This window comes from Chaetodon auriga, chromosome 10, assembly GCF_051107435.1.
Source record: "Chaetodon auriga isolate fChaAug3 chromosome 10, fChaAug3.hap1, whole genome shotgun sequence".
Lineage (NCBI taxonomy): Eukaryota > Metazoa > Chordata > Actinopteri > Chaetodontiformes > Chaetodontidae > Chaetodon > Chaetodon auriga.
The window spans coordinates 5671868-5692746 of record NC_135083.1 but is presented as its reverse complement, the minus strand read 5'-3'; the positions used below and the strand labels follow the sequence as shown (position 1 = coordinate 5692746).

General features: G+C 42.6%; 2 protein-coding genes across 2 annotated transcripts; one reads left to right on the top strand and one right to left on the bottom strand.

Annotated features, from left to right (window-relative positions):
• Nucleotides 1-1055: 1055 nt before the first annotated feature.
• On the top strand, nt 1056-16467 carry dnmt3ba (DNA (cytosine-5-)-methyltransferase 3 beta, duplicate a). Its single transcript, XM_076741556.1, has 25 exons — nt 1056-1179; nt 1686-1831; nt 2405-2570; nt 2675-4386; nt 4480-4633; nt 4777-4818; nt 5086-5120; nt 5633-5779; nt 7282-7344; nt 7468-7617; nt 7701-7808; nt 8534-8663; nt 8851-8961; nt 9075-9119; nt 9223-9302; nt 9455-9567; nt 10538-10721; nt 11384-11468; nt 11957-12102; nt 12230-12320; nt 12501-12649; nt 12741-12826; nt 12941-13010; nt 13673-13791; nt 14321-16467. The coding sequence occupies exons 1-25, from the start codon at nt 1056-1058 to the stop codon at nt 14460-14462; spliced, it is 4398 nt and encodes a 1465-aa protein (XP_076597671.1). The 3' UTR covers nt 14463-16467.
• LOC143327291 (uncharacterized) lies at nt 14920-19709 on the bottom strand. Its single transcript, XM_076741557.1, has 2 exons — nt 19477-19709; nt 14920-18974 (listed from the first exon to the last, which is right to left on the bottom strand). Exons 1-2 carry the CDS (start codon nt 19617-19619, stop codon nt 18674-18676), a joined length of 444 nt encoding a protein of 147 aa, XP_076597672.1. The 5' UTR covers nt 19620-19709; the 3' UTR covers nt 14920-18673.
• Nucleotides 19710-20879: the final 1170 nt, after the last annotated feature.

The window sequence follows — 20879 nt, the reverse complement described above, 5'->3', positions numbered from 1 at the left end:
GGTAGGGGTACACACTAGCTTTGGCAGTGGTGACAGCCATGTTTTTGTAATGAATAGCAATGTGAACGTTCCTTTTTGAAAAAATACGTTTTGGAAAAGTATGACAAACCAAGATGCAGATTATGGCATGAGTGTCAGAATTGTATGAATAATGAGGAAACTACAGTGATGCTGGTGGTGTTGGCTCACAGAACATCTGGTGTGGGGGTGCACATTTAAACACAGGGTCCAACTAAGCTGTGTTATAACTAAGCATAATATTATAAGTAAGAATACTAGCAGAAAAACAAAGCATTGTATTAATCAAGTGGATGAGGTTCTTTTACTTTAAATGCATCCACTATCTTGGCATTTAGACAGTCCTCAGATGTTCCTTAAAGTACAACGCAGCACAATTAAATAAACATTCAAACAAATCTATGTAATACTAACCAAATAAAATAAGGCTATAAGGGTAAAAAGTCCATATTTTCTCTGTCAAACAGATTGTTGCTTTGCTCTGCCGTGATTTGGGTGGTGAAAGGACTAAAAGCCCTGAAGGGTGGAGTTCTTTTATCTTTCCGGGAGTGTCTATTAAGGTGCAGCTGGAAGAGCAGGGGGTGGGGTGTGGTGGTTTAAGGAACGCTCAAACACAGAGACTTGTGATTTAGCAATAGTGACACCTCTAGATAATGAAACAAGTGATGTATTTCTCTGTAAGTGGACTACATTTATATGGCACTGTTTATCCAGAGAGTGGGATCTCTAATTTTCTCACACACACACACACACACACACACACACACACACACACACACACACACACACACACACACACACACACACAACACACCAGTGGTAGAAACCTACCTTTGAGGGTGCTGGCCTAACCATCTGGTGCAAACTGGGGATCAGTGTCTTGTCATGTGGACAGGAGGAATCACCGCATTAGCGGTTGATCTCCTGTGCAACAGACAAAATCTATAAAGTGTGATGTTATGTTTGGTATTAATGTAAACATTGAAATATAATACTCTGAAATGTCATTGCTGTTTTCTTTCTTAGAGAGCTGCAGGATGGCAAGTACAGCGGTTGTGACTCCAGACTCAGCCCATGGTAAATCCACCCGCTTTTCCTTGGTGACCTGGGTCAACAACCTGCTGAAGACAAGCTTCAAAGATGTGCAGCAGATGGGTTCAGGTGATTCATCAGTACGAGCAGAACTAATGCAGTTTTTCCATGAACCGGGTTTAGCCTGCTTTAAACGTGCTGAGCAGCAACAAGCCTTGAATACACGTGTTTCCATCACTGCTCAGCGGTGTGTAACTGTACCAACCTGCACCACGGCCCTGTAAGGCCTCACTATGACTGTGTATGACTGAATGACTGTGCTAGTGACCAGAAAGAAAGCACTGTGTTCCGAACAGGTGTTTTCTGAGCATTTCACAACTTTCCCAGTCTTTTGTTGCTCCTGTCCCACCTTGTTTGTTTACGAAAATCAATGAGGTTGATGAGGTGAAACATTAAATATATTGTCTTTGTATAGTTTTCAGTAGAGTGTATGTCAAAAAACATCAGTAAAACTCTCTCCTCCCCCCCCCCCCCCCCCCCCAAGTATCCCCACTGCTACTGAAAACCTGCTAAAAAGAGTTCTTTTGCTGAAACAACACTTTCTGAACCGTCTTTATGTGTTTGTGATCCTACAGGTGCATGCCACTGTCAGATCATGGACTGTGTTATCCCGGGCTCTGTTGACCTCACCAAGGTGAAGTTTGATGCACAAGGTGACGATGACTGTAAGCACAACTTCAGTCTCCTTCATGAGGCCTTCAGCAAGAACGGGATCACAAGGGTATGTACTGTTTTTTACTTCTCTGTTAAATTTGTTTAATGAGTTCGTTTCCACAATCTAGCCATTATAAGGAAAAAATATACTAAAAAGGAGCATGCCAATGTTTCTCTGTGTCTGTGTACATCAAACTGTGTATTAGTTATCATAAGCTCATATGTAATGACATATTTTAGTGTCAGGAGCACTGACTTCCTTGCTCCTGGCTAAAAGGCAATTTCAGTACATAACTCCTGTAAGACCACAAATTATGATTTTTTTGTACAGCTTTCCTTGTGTACCATTTTTATACCTTTGTACAGAGTCTTTATGCTAAGCCAAGCTAACCACATGCTTTATCTAGCATTCTTTGTAGTGTACAGATGTGAGAGTGGTATCAATTTTCTCATCTAACTCACTGCAAGAAGAAGTGTATTTCCCAAAATGTTCAACTTCAGATGCCCTCTATGCTATCAAAGGAGAATGATATGCATTCAAGTGTAGATGTCCCTTTTTGGATAGAGATTTATTTTATTGCATACTCTATCCCTGTTGTTCAATATGAAAGCTATGTTTTTATTCTTTGTCTTGATTTAGACCATTCCAGTTGAGGAGCTCATAAAAGGGGATTTTAAAAGCAACTTTGAGATCCTGAAGTGGTTCAAAACTTTCTACGCAGAAAATGTGAAGAGTGAAGAATACGACCCTGTGAAAGCTCGCCACCGCCGCGATATCAGCCCCATAGTGGCATCTCCCCAATCATGTAAATACAACTTTTACTTTCACTGTGATAACATAATGCAGTGTTTGGCTGCCATATTTACAGTAATTGTGCAAGAATAATTTTTTCTTCTCTTACCCTGTCAGGGAAATTTAAAATGGACTCAGGCACGGAAGAGAATGACACTGGAATGACCAAAACATCACACACTAACACTGAAGAGTGGAAGGACATATTTGATTGGGCTGAGCGTAGTACTCTTGGAGAGCACTATACCTACTGTCGCACTTGTGACAGGAACCTGAGCACATTTCATAAAGGCCTTGTTGAACTCAGGCGACACGCGGAAACATCCAAACACAAGAAAAGGACTCAAATTTCCAAGAGCCTGCAAAACCAACTCTCCAAGCCACTGCCCTGTAGCGACGCGGCCATTCGGTTTATCTACAAACACTGTTACACCGGCTCTGCTGAAGGTGATAAGGTGTCGAGACGTTTTGCACGCTTTAAGCTGGGGTTGCAGTACCCCAAAGATATCACAGCTGTTTGCCAGCACACTCCGTACTGTGTATACATTTATGGAGGGGTAACACTAGGAAAGGATGACACTGTCTCTGTGGTCCTTGTTGGGTTTTTTGATGTTGAAGCCTCCAGGCACTGCATCCGATTTCTCGATGCTCTTCAATCAGTGGGTGGTGCAGGAGATCAAACAGCGGCGGCAGTGGTGGAGACCTTGAAGAAATTCGAGTTACCGAAAGATAATCTTGTCGCTGTTTATTCTAACGGTAATGATGTGGCCTCAGAGCAGATCTGCTCGCAGCTCAGGGATCTCAACCCGAACATAGTAGCCTTAGGAAGGCTGTACACCATTGCTGATGCTGCTTGCAATGCAGGGGTTAAGGAGCTCTCCAATCAGGCTCAAGAGCTGATGGTAGATATCCATGCCCACTACTGCTCCACCAAGAACAACAACCTCAAGGCCCTTTTTGGCTCAGAAGTCAGTGCAGACAGTTCATTATTTCATCTCAACACCAGCTGCCTTAAGTTTGCCCAGTCAGTCACAAAAATCTTGGAAATATGGATGGATCTCATATCATACTTTAAGTCTTGTGACAAGGACGATGAAAAAGCCAAGCTAATCTGCTCTCAGCTGCAGGACCCCAAAGTCAGGGCGACGTTCATGTTCCTGGAGCAGGCCCTGAAGCCTCTGCACAGTTTCCAAAGACATCTACAGACAGACGAGAGAGCTGCCCAAGCTGACATCCTGCTCATCCTGGAAGAAGCCAGTAGCCTGCTCTGCACCTACACCTCATTCTTCCTTCATCCTCAGGCTGCAGTTCGTTTCCTCAAAGAGCACGATGTCCGAATCCTTAAGAACAAGAAATTCCACCTGTTGAGCCCTGAGCTCAGGCTGGGTGGGAAAACTGTGGACTTCCTGAATGAGTCTGAGGCTGCAGAGGCACTGCAGCTGCTAAAAGAGGAGGCGTTGTCTTTCTACATCGCACTCACAGGTTGCATTGCAGAGGAGCTTCCTTTAAGTGAGGGGGTGCTCAGGAGCGCTTCCCAACTGCTGAACCCCAAGAGCAGATTGAAGGTGTCAGGGAAGGCGGTAGGGGAGCTTGGGACCAAGCTGGGAATCTGCATCTCCCCTGAGGAGGCCAAGCAGCTCACGAGTGAATTTCTTGAGTATCAGCTGGCGGAGGAGGAAGAGACGGACAGCTCAGCAGTGAATTCACTGGAGAAACACTGGTCCGGCATCCTGAAGGACGCCAAGCCAACCTCAGTCTTCAGGAAGCTTGTTTTGACCCTGTTGTCTCTCCCCTGTCCTCCTCTTGAGCCTCAGCAGGTTTTTACTCAGGTATGTAAACAGAGGAGCCGCAGCAACACAGTTTGTGTGTGTTTGTGTTTAGTTCCTGCGCGTTGAATTAATTTTGTGCACTTCCTGTCTCAGGCCCTGGAGAGTGATGACGCTGCTCTGTTCTCTGAGAGTGAAGCCTTAACAGAAAGCGAGTCTGACATCACATCTGACAGCGCTCTCTCTGACAGCATCAGCGGGAATGACTCCCTGATTCACCCCAAATGGAAAAAGAAAGATAGTCCGATTGGTAAATCAAGTTCAATTTGCATTTTAATTTAACAATATGATTAATAAAGCACCTTGGATGGGATGATGATAATGATTTGTATGATGCACATTTCAACCTTATTGACACTTTTGTTTCATTTTCTACAACTGAATGGCCTTTAGTGACAGTGAAGCCATGTGAAGTCCGCCTAACGAAGATCAATCGTAAGAAAAACTCTGTCATTTTTTATTCGCATACTTTATTTTAACAAAAAAATCAGGTGTATCAGTGTATCAGTGTAATTTTAATATTGTGAATCCATTTTGTAAAATGAAGCACATCTGATTAACTTTTTAGCTGAGAAAAGTAAAACCTTACACAAGTCTTCTACTCATGAAACATTTTGTAACGAGCGTCACGTTTCCAGATTTCCAGTTTTAACATGTCAGCTCTCATTATCTCTGATCTCACTCTCTCCTTTCCATCCATAGAGCTCAAGCATGAACATTTTGCCTTGTGGAAACAGGTAAAGTCTTTCATCTCTGTTTGTCCTCTGGGTTTTTTTATCCACTACATCTATATGGAACAGAAGCAACTTGATTAAAAAGAAGTTAGTTGTAATGACATAAGACTAGGCTGTGCTGAAGTTAGTGTGACTGTAATGTCCATTATTTGACTGTAAATACTGTCAGCTACACCAGAACACAGAAAAATCCTTTGGTGCATCATTTTTGGCTGTGTGTATGACTTAGGCTAGGGGCACATTTCAGACCTGAGACCAGTTAATTAGGGGCTGCTGGTGCAACTGGGGACCAAAGCTGTTTCTCAGTTGCTAAACAGTAGATTTTTGGGTCAGTGGTTAAGGTTAAGAGTGAAACAAGTAGTGGTTACAGTTAGGGTGAACCTCCAAGAAATGAAAGTAAATCTGTGTCATTTCCCAGAAAATACTGAAGTAAGTTTCTTTGTGTGTGTGTGTTTTTGCATACATTTGCATGTGCATGCTGTCTGAGTGTATAATGGGAGTGTGTTGTCTCTCAGGGGACCAGTAGGGGTGGTTTTGGCTGGGAGAGCAGCTTGCGCCAGAAGCCAAAGGCCCGTGCAGTGTTTCAGGCTGGTGATAGCAACTGGTCCAAACCCATAAATCTTGATAAGGACAGCAAAAAGGGTCTGGAGTCCCAAGAGGTGGTAGGTATACTCGGGTATACTACCAAAATACCCCCGGGCCATGATAGGCCCCTCTGCCCTCTGAAATGCTGCTAGAACAAAAACACTGCTTACAACTAGGGTTGGAGTTTGATAGCATTTGATCAAATCTCATATCAAATCTGTCACAGTTTAGCCTCAGTAAATGACTTAAAATTAAACAAACGTCAAAAGAAATACGCTTTAAGGCAGAAAAGATCTCTTAAATATTTACTACGTTGTTAAATTACCATATAAAATGTTAAGTGATCTGTTTTACTGCAAAGCCACATTAAAAGCAGGATATCTGCAGCAAGTAAGTGTTACTGAAGTGTCCGTCCGTTCACAGGGAATCTGCAAGCCTGGAAAAGTCTTCAAAAACATTAAATTTGTTCCATTAAAAAATGCTTTCGACAGACAGTAACATCGGTTCTAATTTATTTTGCATGTGGTTATTGGCTGTGGTGACACAGTTGCAACAGAAGCTTTCAGAAAGAAGTTTCAGTCAGCACCATCAGACCTGCAGCCACAGGAGGAAGCTCATCGACTCATCATGGGTGTTAATTTTGGCAAAAACATGAAGGGGTCCTGTGGAGTTTTCCTGTAAACAAACAAAATGAATATGTTTACAGTCAGTGTTACTCACCAGCATGTATTGTGTGTATCCTGTTGGTCTAACAAACATGTCAAATGCATTTCCTTACTCATGTGAGTGTTAACATCCATGTTTACTAGCTTGCCGTCTTCTTCTTTCCTTGCTTTGCTGATGCTTTGTAGCATATCTGAAAGTGTCTTCTTGACATGCATGCACAGAATAACAGCTCCACACCACCACTAGATGTCTGAAACTCCACAGGGAACCTTTAAATTAACCTAAATTAAGTCATTCTTACACCAGTTACATTTCATGTTACATTTAACATAAAACAGAAGCACATCCGCCCTGAGACAACCGAGTGACAGACATGAAAAAGACCATTAGACTTCTCTGAGTTTAACAAAGGGGAAAAATGAAGAACGAACTATCACAGCCCAGTCCTACCTCTGACACACCTTCATTTCAGAGACATCATTCGCTTTCTTCACGTGGTGCCGAGTCAACTTAAAATAACGTGAGATAACACATCCTCTCATGCTCAAATTCAGTTTAGATCATTTAGTTTGAAACCACAGTGGAAAACTTGTTTCCTTGTTTGTTGATGGATTCTTCTTCTTCTCCAGTTTGATTACTTAGATTTCAGGACATTATGCTGTGTTGAACAAAGCGAATGTTCATATCTTAATGGTGAAGGGCTCTCTTGCTCCTTGTTTTTAACAAATTCTCTCAGATTCACCTGAAATTAAATATGAAAAACTGTGACGATGCAAGTGATTGGTGGTAAAATGAGGAATCTGTTTTATAAAATACACTAAAAGTGATTTTATTTCTCTAAGAACAAATGTTCTCCTAAATAACTTTTTACCTTTTTTGACATTTTTCTGTTTTCAATGTGGTTGGTTTTCAGGCAGAAGAGTCATCACCCTCCAGTAAATCTACACCAAGAGGACGACGGAAACAAGCCTACCAGGTGAAATAACGGTGGCAGGACCCAGGAGTGCAGCCTTCTGTTCAAACATCACAGAAAACGTACTGGATTTGCATTTGTTCTGATGGAAAATGCAGTTTTGAGCTTGTTTCTCGGTGTGTGCAGGATGGGAAAGGGTTTCTGGGCGGAGAGCTCGTGTGGGGGAAAGTGAAGGGCTTCTCCTGGTGGCCTGGGATGGTGATTCCCTGGAAAACCAAGTCAGCTCCCCCGGGTATGCGGCGGGTGGAGTGGTTCGGCGACGGGATGTTCTCAGAGGTTAGAAGTGCGCTGCACGTGCTCGAGCTGCAGAAACACACCACATGAGTTGAACTGGATTTTCACGTCGCTTTCTGTCGCAGATCTATACGGAGGGCCTGCTGCCGTTTAGTGCCTTCAACAAGTGCTTCTGCAAAAATTCCTTCGCCAGCTTGCCCATCTACAAGGAAGCCATCTTCCAGGTCATCGAGGTGAGACACCAAAACTGTCACGACATCAAAACATTCAAGACCAAATCTGGATTGTTTTTCTCGTCATTTCTCTTCTTGCACATCCTCTGAGCAGCTTTTTTCATGCCCACCAATGTAACTTTTTATGACTTTGGTCCCCCAAAGTGTGCTGCTTCCCCTGGTTGGGTCATCTCTTCAATACTGACATCTTAGCTCAGTGGTGGTCGTCTGCACCATTTCTCTTCATGATTGTGGTGCCTTCAGCCCTCAGTGGGATTTTATCTGTTTAATGAGAGCAGAGAGGTTTGGCTTTCTGGAAAACACAGTTATTGTTATTATGATACATCAGGGTATTTAAACCTTTAAAATATGTTCAGTACATCCTGCTTTTTCCATTATTCCACCAGTTTCCACCTATTTAAATACAACATTCTTAATATTTATTCATTCTCATCGCTCTGTTATTGTGTTTTATGTGGAAAATTTGGCTGCGGCAGTTATTTTTCTCCTCTTTGTCTTTAAATTGGATGAAATCAGTTTGCTGATTAGGACCAAACTGTGAACAAGCCATGAAAATTTAGTGTAAATTGTTTCCCAGCACTGATTACCGTTCAAACAGCTGAGTGAACGTTTGACCTTCTCAGCTGTTGTTGAGATGTTTTGTGCATCGTCACGTGAAGGTGATCGCTCTGACGCTCTCGGAGAACGTGTTTAACTCAGTGCCAGGAAATGTTTGTACTCTGCAGCTGGCAGGTGAGCGATGTGCCAAGTCTTTTGCTGAGGCGGGAGGAAATAAAGACAAAGAGCTGAAGCTGATGCTGGACTGGGCGTTTGAAGGATTCCTGCCTACGGGACCTGAGGGATTTTTACCTCCTAGTAGGTGCATGTTTATATCCATTCACTTATCTACTAATGATTAGATTTCTGGAAAGCCTCAGCGAGTTGGTTCAGACAGTGTCACTTTATGTCTGTCAGTAAGTTTACTGCTTTTTCTAGCTGATATACAAAAGATGCTTTTTTTCCATGACATTGATCTTGATTCCATCTTCTGCTGCTCTTCAAGACGCCGCCCCACATGACTCCTCTGACTCTGCCCTGTCCGACTACCAGCCGCCAGCAAAAAGGAAATATGTTTTTAAAAATAAGGCACAAGCATCCGCCACCCTCGGCAGAAGTGCGTATAATTTTTGTCCACATTTAGTCCACAAACATGACAAAACTCGGTTTTACGTTATCGTCATCATTACTTCCTCTGTTTGTGATTTGTTCTGATGTTTTACTTTACAGAAACAATTACAGAAAACGTCAAAGGGAAAGGCAAAACAATTGAAGGTATGTTTGGTGTCAGAGTCTGGAAGAAGTTTGTGGTTTGAAATCTTCTTTGTTATAAACTTCAGATTGTTCACTTTAAGGAGGTAATGGTTTGCTATTTCAGATTTTTGCTTGTCTTGTGGATCACCTGAGATTGAAGTGCAGCACCCGTTGTTTGAAGGTGGTCTTTGTCTAAAGTGCAAGGTAATCTAATAACCCCGTGATCTATCTCTGTCTACTTTATGTGGTCTGCTTTGCTCCATCTCAGCCCAGTGTGTGAATGTCTAACCTCCATCTGAAACACAGCTGCCGCTAACATCCCAAATGCTGCGAAACGGCCATGTCACTGTTTGCAGGAGAACTTCACAGAGACGCTGTATCGCTACGATGAAGATGGCTACCAGTCGTACTGCACCGTGTGCTGCGCCGGCTCAGAGGTCATTCTGTGTGGCAACGCCAGCTGCTGCAGGTAAACGCTGCTCAGGTGTTTTCTCTGACAGGGCAGGACGCTGAATCAGTGTTTGTTGTTTGTTACTGTAACTGAATTTGGGATTCATGTAACTTAAACAAGTCTCCTGGTTGTCCTGATGTGTATTTCCTGTCCACAGTCTAGCTTAAATTTCAGCTTTCTGAATGATTAATAAATGAGCTTTGTTGATGTCGGACCTTTCATGCACAGAATGCAGCTCATCAGCAAAAACACGAGGCAAGTCTGATATTTAAAGGCAGAGTGCTCCATGTTTTTGGGGCGTTGTGGCTAAAAGTAGTTACTATATTGTGCAAATGATAAAAGGCCGTTTTGGTGAACAGATTGAAATGGGCTCTTAAACTGAAGGCAGAATCTAAAACAACATGTCTACGAGGCGAGATGTCCCCGTTTAGCAAGAACAGGATTCCCCTTATTTTTTGGGGCCAAGTAGGAGGATCTCAGTCTTCATTTAGCTTTAGGAAATTCTGCTCATCCGCTCATTAATGGCTGTCAGTGGTATTTGGGTCATGTGGCCTCTCGGATACATACCGCTGTACGTCGTCAGTATGGAAATTCACGCCATGTGGACGGATTATGGATCCCAGTGGCAGCATGTAGATTGAAAACAGCGAAGGTCCTCAGATGCTGCCTCGAGCCACACGTGGTCAATTTTTACTGTTTCCAATATGTTTTCCTTCAATTCTGACATGTAGTACATTAAAGCAGCTCAGAGCTGTACCAGAGGGACCTGCCCATTTCCCAAGACGGGTTAGTAAAGATGGTAGTCAGTAGAGTTGAAGGTGGCACCAAGGCCAAAGGGAATGAGGACTATCAGCATTTAATCTGAGCTCATTTCAAACTCTGATGAGCGATGCGTCTGTACTAACCAATAAGAATTAGCGTTGATTCCTTCTTTGTGTTCTTTCTCATTCGTGTGTGTGTGTGTGTGTGTGTTCTCTGTGTCTCTCAGATGTTTCTGTATGGACTGCCTGGACATCCTGGTGGGCCCGGGAACCTTCGACAAGCTGAAAGATGTCGATCCCTGGAGCTGCTACATGTGCAAGCCCTCACAGTGTGGAGGAAACCTCAAACTCAGACCAGACTGGAGTGTTAAAGTTCAAGACTTCTTTGCCAACAACAGTGCCATGGAGTTTGTACGTACCCCACATGTTGGCTTAGATTCTCATCAAGTTACTCATTAATACAAACGTAATAGCTGCACCAACTGAAATAGCTTCAGTGTTGATATACAATCAACATCCAGTGCCATCCACCCTGACAGCTATGGTCTTTTTGTGCTTTGCAGGACTGTGTAATTGCTTTGCACATTATCAAAGGCTGTTTGATGGGTAGACCACAGCACACTCTGTTACAGTCATTTCTATGTTTAGTTGTAGCAGGTGTGTGTGTGAAGCTGCTCCTCATCTTTGTGCAGTATATACTCTGAATCCAGAGGACTGAAGAAATTACTTAAACAATTAGACAATTATCAGACTTGTTGCTGGTTGATTTTATGTTTACTGAATAATCGTTTCTGCCATAAAAATGATTCCTCACACCAGGTGATGGACTTTGGGAGGGCTGGTCCTGAAATACACTGCTAGTCAAGATTTATTCTATTTGTTCATAGAGCAAATACATGAAGGCAGATTAATGTGAAAGTAACCAGCCTTCAACTCTTCACACTGTTACACTGGTGACTAAACGAATGTCCAGCTGGTTCAACAGCTTGCAGGTACATAGGAGCCGTCTCTTGGTGTTCATGCTGTTATGTAACTGGTGCTGAAAGTCATCTGTTTACCTTTTTGTATCACAGGAGCCTCACAGAATTTACCCCTCCATCCCGGCTGATCAGCGCAGGCCACTCAAGGTGCTCTCGCTCTTTGACGGCATTGCAACAGGTTGGTTCATCGTGTCTATGTTTATGTCTTTATGTGTTATGTGTTTATGTGTGAAGAGAAGAGAGGGAAACCAGCGGCTGTGGCTCAGGAAGTAGAGCAGGTCGTTTGCGGATCGGAGGGTTGGTGGTTCAATCTCCATCCTCCTCGTCCTTCCCACATATCGAAGTGTCCTCTGGCAGTGCACTGAACCTGGGGTTGCTCCCCAGCCGCTGCCACAAGCCTGTGCATTCCTAATTGCCGTCCAACGTCTGGATAAAGGGGGAGGGTTGCATCAGGGAGGGCATCCAGTGTAGAGAGCCTATGCCAAGTCACATATGTTGGGCCCAGTCTGGCGAAAAGAAGAGTGAAAGAAGCTTTTAGAAGCTTCCATCACATTGTTACCTGAACCAAAAGTACAATTTCAATGGGAAACAGTCACATACGCTTTCATATTAAACTGTGTTTTCCTCTGTCTTTAACTTACTTTAACTACTGTGTCATCGTGGCAGGATACCTGGTACTCAGAGACCTGGGCTTCAAGATTGAGCGCTACATCGCTTCTGAGATTTGTGAGGATTCAATCGCCGTGGGGATGATCAAGCACGAGGGACAGATCGAGTACGTCAATGACGTTCGGACCATCACGAGGAAACACGTGAGTGTTTGTCGTCTATCTGTGCGTCGAACAAATCGCTGTTAACGCTGCCGTTTCTCATTTCTGTGAGTTTGTGTCACAACAAAGAGGAAAATGTGAACTGAAGCTCTGAAGTTGTGTGTTGCAGCTGGCTGAGTGGGGCCCCTTTGATGTCCTGATTGGAGGCAGCCCGTGTAACGACCTGTCCATGGTCAACCCTCTTCGCAAAGGATTATTTGGTACGCACCTCCAAACTTCTATTGAAGGCATTTTTGCAGCTGTGCATGCTGAACAATAAACAAGTAGTTACCGATAAAATGCTGAGAAAATCATTCCACTGTGTTTCAGCTTCCTTTACACACATAAACTCTTCTTCTTTGGTAACGCTCTCTGTGTGTCTCGCCCTGTTTGTCCTGCAGAGGGCACTGGAAGGCTCTTTTTCGAGTTCTACCGCATATTGACCATGTTGAAGCCGAAGGAGGGCGACGACCGTCCCTTCTTCTGGTTGTTTGAGAACGTGGTTTTCATGAGTGCCAACGACAAGTCGGACATCTGTAGATTTCTCGAGGTGATGATATTTGATTACTGCCTGATGGCCGGGAACACTCCGCATTAAGTTTTATGGCTCATTATTTGTGTTCTCACCTTTCTTTCTCCAGTGTAATCCGATTCTTATCGATGCAGTAAAAGTCAGCCCTGCTCACAGAGCGCGCTACTTTTGGGGAAACCTCCCGGGCATGAACAGGTACATGTTAACACACAGTCTTATTCCTGTCTTAACACATATTCTCACGCTGAAAGACAAAAACATTTGTTCCATAAGTGTTTACTACACATGCCCGTCCGCTTTTCTCTTTAGATCTCTCGCTACAGCTCCAGACGACAAAGTGGCCCTCCAGGATTGTTTGGAGGTCGGACGCATGGCGAAGGTAGAAGCGTTTAGTTTGCTGTGTGTGACCTGAAGTGTCGACACTGTAGTTTGTAGGGTATCTTCAGGTCTTGGAAAGGTTAAAAAAGCATGGAATCCAGTTCCCTTGTTTAGAAAAGCCTGAGACAGTTTTGGCAGTAATGTTATGAAATGTGTCTACGTCTGATTACAGGCTGTTGGGAGGCCTATAAAATAAAGACGGAGTGTTTTGAAAGTAGTTTTGTTCTGCATGAGGCTTCAGTTTATTAAGTCGGCACCATCAGACTGAAGCAAACACTGTGTTCACTATGAACTTCAGTAGCTGCCAGGCTCATCATGTCATAATGGACAAAGGTCAATTTTAGAAGAAAATCATTTGAAATTGATTAGTCAGTCTCATTATTAGATTATTTATATCGTAGAAGAAGAATTATTATCACTGTGAAGTGATGAAAAATGTGATATAGTAAATAATTCTGTGCCACATGTCTGTGCTGGTTTTACATCATGATTTCAAAACATTGTCCAGAAGGATCCTGAAACAGGTATTAAACTGTCGTATTAAAAAGGTCTGAGAAAGTCTTCAGTTTAGTTTGATGAACACTGCACAAACCCTGAGGAAAGCTCAATTCTAAAAATGGTTCAACACCCTGATTGTGGTTTTTCGTTTGTGTCTCCCTTCAGTTTGACAAAGTCCGCACCATCACGACTAAGTCTAACTCCATCAGGCAGGGCAAGATGGGGCCACTGCCCGTCAGCATGAACGGCAAGGAGGACTACCTGTGGTGCACCGAATTAGAGCAGTAAGCAATCTGAATATAGCTTATTTCTCCAAACACTGTTGAAAAATGACTCGTATTCCTGAGTAGCAGCAGAACAGGTGATCAGAGTCAGGTCAATCGTAGACATGGACTGTAATGGTCATTTCTAAACGCTTCAGTCACCTCTTCTTTGTACCTGATAGAAATAAAATAGTCGTAGTCGTAGCAGGAGAGGTGTTGGTGGTGGAAGTGTTTGGCTCTTAAGAAAGCTGAGGTTGTTCCTTTTAAGCAGCATTAAAGATTCTTAGTTTGACTTTTCCTGAATATCACACCCCTCTTTCACTTCCTCTGTGTTTCCTGTCTGTTTTCGTAATCTGTCACCGTCTCACAGAGGCTAAAGACATTGTTAAAAAAGAAGAAGTAAAAGCCAGGTTGAGCAGGATACTGACTCTGTACAGACACAGCTGAGTCCACGACTACGTGGTCCAAGCAGACCACGTCTGGGTCGTGACCTGGTGACATAATTGACATGATTTATTGATTGAATTTAATCCATGTGGTTGACTCTTAGGATCTTTGGCTTCCCCAAACACTACACGGACGTGAACAACATGGGCCGGATGCAGAGGCAGAAAGTCCTGGGTCGCTCCTGGAGCGTCCCTGTCATCCGCCACCTCTTCGCTCCGCTGAAAGATTATTACGAATGTGAATAACGACTGTGAACCGACTCCTCGCTCTCGCCTCGGAGCAGCAGCGGTAAACCTTCTGCCTTATCCTGCCCTGCGTTACTCGGTAGTTCAAACTCCTTTTCTTCCTCCGAAAGGACTTTAGTATTTAAGATTTGGCTTTTAGAAGTGAATCCTGTGAGTTGTCGGTCATCCACGATCACCAGGAGGCGCCGACACTTGTCAGTTTTGTTCTCTTTTCAGGCTCCCTGTGATAAATGATGGTGCTGTGATCAAACAATACTGTTGCTCAGAACATGGGCCTGAATCACGAAGCCAGATTAACCAGCCATGTTTGGGCTTAACTCAGGGTAACCGAACTCAAGAAGATTTGATCAAAACCTGCCAAAAAAACAACATCAGCATGACTGAGCGGTCAGCTCAGTCTGTCCTGACAGGAAACACTGTGATGAAGTTACAACAGATAGTTTTATAAAACAGGAGATGCGACATTAAGAAAGGACTTTTAATAAACACACAGATGGTTCCACACCGTCAGCCACCATCACCATCAACGAATGCTGATTTTAGCTGCACATTAATTACACACACTCTTATTATTGAGCTCAGTAAAATGTAAAAGCAACTTTTTTGTCAGATAGACCTTAAAGTGCTATAATCAGTATTTTTACATCAACAGTGAATCAGATTGTTGTGTGTAAAGTGAAAGGAGTCAGTCTGTGATGACTCTGCAGTTCAGAGCATTTTAGCATCTTTCAGCTCATTGTTGTGTGTTTTTTAGCTCACAGCATCAATGTTTTGGTTCACTCTCACCGCTCATAGCGTCATTTTCTGCTTCAGCAAACAGCTGTTTGCAGCGAAAAGGCTCTAACAACATCTATGTGCTATCTGCTCTCACCAAACAGCAGACAGACACAGTTAGCGACGAGCTGGTGAACTTAGCGGAGCAGTTAGCAGCTAAAGAGCCAGATATTTACCTCAGGAGTAGAGACCAAGCCAGAGCTAAAGAAGACACAACGCTGAATGAGTTTCATATCATGTAAATAAGCATCTGTGTCCTAACAGTGTTAGGTGCTGCTGCCCCCAAGTGGCCAAAATCAGTCCATCATGAGACAAGAACACCAGCATGTCACTACTGTTGACTACCGAACATGTTGAAAATGCCTTATCGTAACACCTCCGCCTGAATGCAGCCTTGCTTTTCGTATTGAGATACATACTAACCTCAGGATCCTGGTTGTTCAGGACCACCATTGTCAGACACAGTGACCCAAACAGAGCTGCTGAACTGGCTTCGTGGTTCAGGGTCCAGGTCTCTACCTCAACTCTGATTTACTGGTTAAAAATCTGAAGTTAGCTTTCTCTCTCCTGTATTTAATTTATGAGTATGGACCGTCTTTCTCCGTGATCTGTATTTTATATTGTTTTATAGCATAATCTTAACAAGGGATTCTAAGTCTGATCTAATCATGTTAATCATTAGCTGTGATTGATTTGTTTGAGGGAATCCACTGGCCAGTTTTTTTAAAACATTTTTATCCACATTCATCTCACTGCGGTGCACCAGTGATTTTGTCCAAAATTACCTCACTGGATTTGCACATTTTAACATTTTTAAGGAAAACTATTTATGCAAAACCAAAAATATTACGTGTCCACTCATCGAGAACAAACTGCCGTGAGTGTTATCAAAGTTTGTACACTGTAAAAGAAAAAGGACGACCGTGTTTCTAACATGTACGAGCTGCAAACTGGGAAAGCCGAGGCACGCTGCTTTGTTTGAGTCTTCATTTTCCTTTTTACAAAAACAAGACCAACTTCTCCTCAGGGTCAAACTACACACACACACACACGCACACACACACACACACAGATGAATACTGTAAGAACAAGAGTAAAAGTAAAACATACATGTACATACAGATATTTTTTGTTGTGGTTTGTTTGTTTATCTTAAGACATGTCAGACAAATAAAAAGCCCCGGTGAGAGGAGGAAACTGTCAGTAAAGGGAAATAAGAAAAACAAAAAATTAAAGTAAAGCAATAATGTAAATGTAAATAATGAAAAGAAACTAGCAAATAATTTTAAAAAATCCAATTGTTTTTTGGAAAAATTAGAGCTGGAAGTAACCAGCACGTAATTCAATGAATGAAAAGGTGAATAATCAACAGAGACATTCAGCCTGAACCAGTCCAAAATATTTCAGATGTCATTTCAGCCTGAGACCCTCCTCGATGGGGTCAATGACTTTAATGACACCAGTTTAAACATTCAGATCAGTTTTCTCATCATGCTGCTGCAGTGATAAACACTTTTAAACATATTGACTTAAACGAAGCAGCGAGCCTCAAACTTTTCCTCGTGGTGATGAACAATTTTCAGTATTTCTAACATTTCATCAACCAATCAATCAGTTGTATGATATATTCTATAAATAAGTTAATTGTTATTTGCACCTGATGTTTGGATTTTGGACCATTGATTGGACAAAACGAGACATCCAGAAATATCCTGATGGACACTTTTCACCATGTTCTGATGGTCCAAAAAATTCATCGATTAATCAGGAAAATGATCAGCACATCGATCAGAAATGGAAATGATCGTTATTTTAACATCTGTGTAAAAACCTGTGTTTGTTAGTGTGGTCAGAAGTGGTTTCTTCATGTGGTGCAGACGTTCAGTTCTGGTGCTTTAAATCTCAGTGAGATCAGCGTAACATCTGTTCACATCGGTGCTTTTTCTACATGTGCGGTCTGTTTTGGTGTGTTTCCTCTTAAAGCATCCACAGTACTGTTTCCACATTTTATGCACACCTGTGTTTTTATTGTTTTATATAACTTGACAGAGTTCAGATATGGGTGCTGCCCTCAGTTTGGATCAGTTAGATTATGTGTGTGCTGCATCTCCTCACTGTGCCCGGCGGACAGGAGTCCACTGAAGTCAGACTCTTCTGATGTGGTCGACACTTTTACCTCATTGACTGATTGTTTTGGGACTTCTGATTGCTGGTGGTGCTACGCTAACGGTGCTAACGTTGCTTTGTTTTTTAATACCGCCGCCCTCAGAAGGCAGCAGCTCAAAGTGAACTTCTCTTGTAGGCTGTGTTTGCTGTGTTCATTGTTTCATCGTGTGCTGTGTTTAATGAAATGACAAAGTGATGTAGGGAAACATTAGTGTGACGTATAACCCATTTTCTTATTTGAAGACAACAAACGACTTGTCAGGACACGCAGAGCAAAAGTATACGTGTGAGTTTTACTCAGGCAGACGTGAACAGGTGTTTTTTTTAAGGGCTGACATTTAAATTTATTAATTTCTTGTTTAATTTCTATCAGGTCCTGATTAATTTAGCCAAAAAAAATAAACGTTTCCTGAGCTGAAGCATCTACTTATGGCTTGTTTTATTGCTTCACCATGACTAATAAAGCACTCATAAGTTGAAAACAGAGTTCCCAGGACCCGTTTTTTCTTTAAATCATGATATTCATATAGTTCACCCCGTAATGCTGCAGCACACCTGAAGCCTGTGACACCTGAACGCAACTCTATTCCACCACAAGATGTCCACGCTGTTCTCCAAAATCATTTGAGACACACAGGGAGAGAATCGGTGGCTCAGTTTGAGCCCATCAGCCTCCTGTGGAGCCACATCTGGGTACGTAAAAACAAAACATATCAAACGCTTGTTTCCATGTAGATCTGTGGAGGTGATAGAAAATGCTGCCGGCTGATACTGACATATTTCAGAGACTTCAGGATCTGACGGTCCCTCCTCTGCAGAGCCGTCACTTCTGAACACGTGGGCCTATCAGCGGCCGGCTGTGAAGCCCACCTGCATGGCTCTTTAAGGTATTGAGACGCAGTACAGTTACTTTAATTCTTGCACTGGTGGGAGAAGTACTCAGGTCTTTTACTGAAATAAAAGTAGTAATACCACAGTGTAAAAATCTTTGCTCAGTGAAAGTCCTGCATTCAAAATGTAAAAAGTAAATTTTGCTACTATTTTAAGTTTCAATAGTGAAAGTACTCATGCAGAGTTTTACTATTATATATTATGTGAGTGTAAAGCAGGATGGAAATACTCACAATAAGTACAAATACCTCAAAGTTGTAAAGTCCAATCTTTGACCCAACCTTTGTTTCTAACCTGCTCTTGTTCCTCAGTCACATATTTGAATGTTTTCTTTATTAAAAAATGATTTTTAAGTTCTCAGTGCTAAAAAGAGTGAAAGGTCACTTTGAAACCGATGATATTTCCCAGGGTTTCAGTATCCTTTCCATCTGAGAGGGAGTGGGACTCTGGTTGGTGGGTTTTATGTCCACCTTCGTCACTCCGGGCACCTCCTTTCCCTCCTGAACCAGGCGCATCACCTCGGCAAAGGAGAGCTGCGTGGCCTCCGTCTCTGCAGAGGTTTCTGCTGCCTGCCTGGTGCTGAGATCAGAGTCTGACAGTGTCCTCGGCTCCATCTGTGTCGCATGAGGAGAAGCGGAGCTCCACTGTTTGTAGCTGCTCCGGTCAATGGGCTCCACAAACCTGTTGAACAGACGGGAGAAATGATTTAATTTATAATAATGTTTTAATAACGCTGAGGCTTCAAAGGGGAGAGATGAGCAAGGATTCATAAAGTTCAAAGAATATGAAAAAAAAAGTCATGATGAGGAAATGAAACCTGAAATGTGAAATTATCAAACAAACCCAGACTGGAGCTGATTTTAACTACTTTATATGCAATTTGACTGATTAATCTGTAGCCATGCATCATGTGGTTGATAAAACACATAAAACCACATTCAGAAAATCCTCATTTCCAATCAGAAATAACAAAGAAACACAGTAATCCTGACATTTAAGATGCTGGAACCAGCAAATGTTGAAAATGACAAAAGATTAACCGATTACCAAAATAGTTGCCAATTAATTTCCATCAAGAATTCAATTAATCGACTCGTCGTTGCAGCGCTGATTGTAAAACAGCTAAAGAAATATTGATTATTATTGATAAATGAGAGGCGGAGGCTGCACAGGTGTCTCTCACCTGTTGTAGAAGAACAGCTTCGTGTCCAGCAGTTTGCTCTCGTCCCCGCTGCTGCTGCTCCCGCCTAAAGTCTTCAGTCCGTCCTGAAACCGCCGATCACCCTCGAAGTCATAAGAGTCAAACCTCGAGAAAACAGACTCCATCTGAACTCTGATTCCCTTTAATTCAGCCGACAGAGAGCAGAGAGCAGAGCACAGCAGCGCAGCACTTCCGGCATTGTTCTGATTGGCGTCAACAAACGTCTGTAAAGAAGGAACACAGCCGACTGAGAGAGCAGAGCTGCAGCTCGGCGCCCCCTCAGGTGAGCTCCAGTACTGCAGCGCCTCGCACGGTTCATGATATATACTGTATGTGTGCACTGGCGGAGTGTAACAGTACCTTTATACAACTACTGCACTGAAATATGTGATAACAATTGTGTTTGAATATTTTTTTTGTGTTAAATTGCTTATACCTGAAGTATTGGCCTTTCATCATTAAACTGTTATTTAACCCGGTTAGTTCCTGTGAGATCACAAAAATCTCTTGTTCAAGCGAGCCAAAGATGGCAGCATTGCAGTGTTTTTAGTGTAGTCCTGTGTACATATTAGAAAACCAGAAATTGTCTGCAGTACATGTAGTTTTTGTAATTTGAAGCCTGAGCGGATGATTAGTTTTCTGCTAACAGCATATGAAAGGTACATTTTATTATTGACCTGTATATCAGTAATATTATTGTAAGAAGTCATGGTGAGATTAATAATGTTGCAGACACTAACTTTTTAAAATATCGTTAAAATGTTATTATATTCATGTATTTAGTGATGACAAAAATTGCAAATAATCTAATACTGGGGTCTGGGGCCCCATATGGAAATGAAGCACTGTGGAATCTGTGAATGAAGAGGGATTCTCCATCACCTTTGTCAGGTGATTTTGAGTTGTTTACTGCTCTGACCTCTTTATTGAGTGTGTGTGTGAGTGTTTTGCCACCTATTCACTGATGTGAAACTGGGTTACGGTGAATTGAAGGCACTCCTCTGAGACGTAACCCACTTTGTTGTGTGTAACAGTAGAGGATGAACACATGTGCCCAGCAGAAATGTGACACCGTGTCATTGTGTGACTCCTCCACTCGCTCTGTCCTTGACCACAGCCGGCCAGCTGCCACCGACTGGAGACAAAGCGTTTCTGCTCTAAGAAAATCTGAGCGTCCATTTAACACTGAAACCACATTTAACATCCAGGTGTAGCACAAAGTTACAAAACAGAGAGCTACACCTTGATGTGCTGGCTTCAGTTTTTAGTGAAAGTCAAGAGTCACATGATCAGAGAGAGAGAGGAAGGGGATCAGGCTCTTAACAGGCGAGGAAATCTTATCTTATTAACTACTTAGCGGTTACTTTTTCTTTTTTTGAGCATGT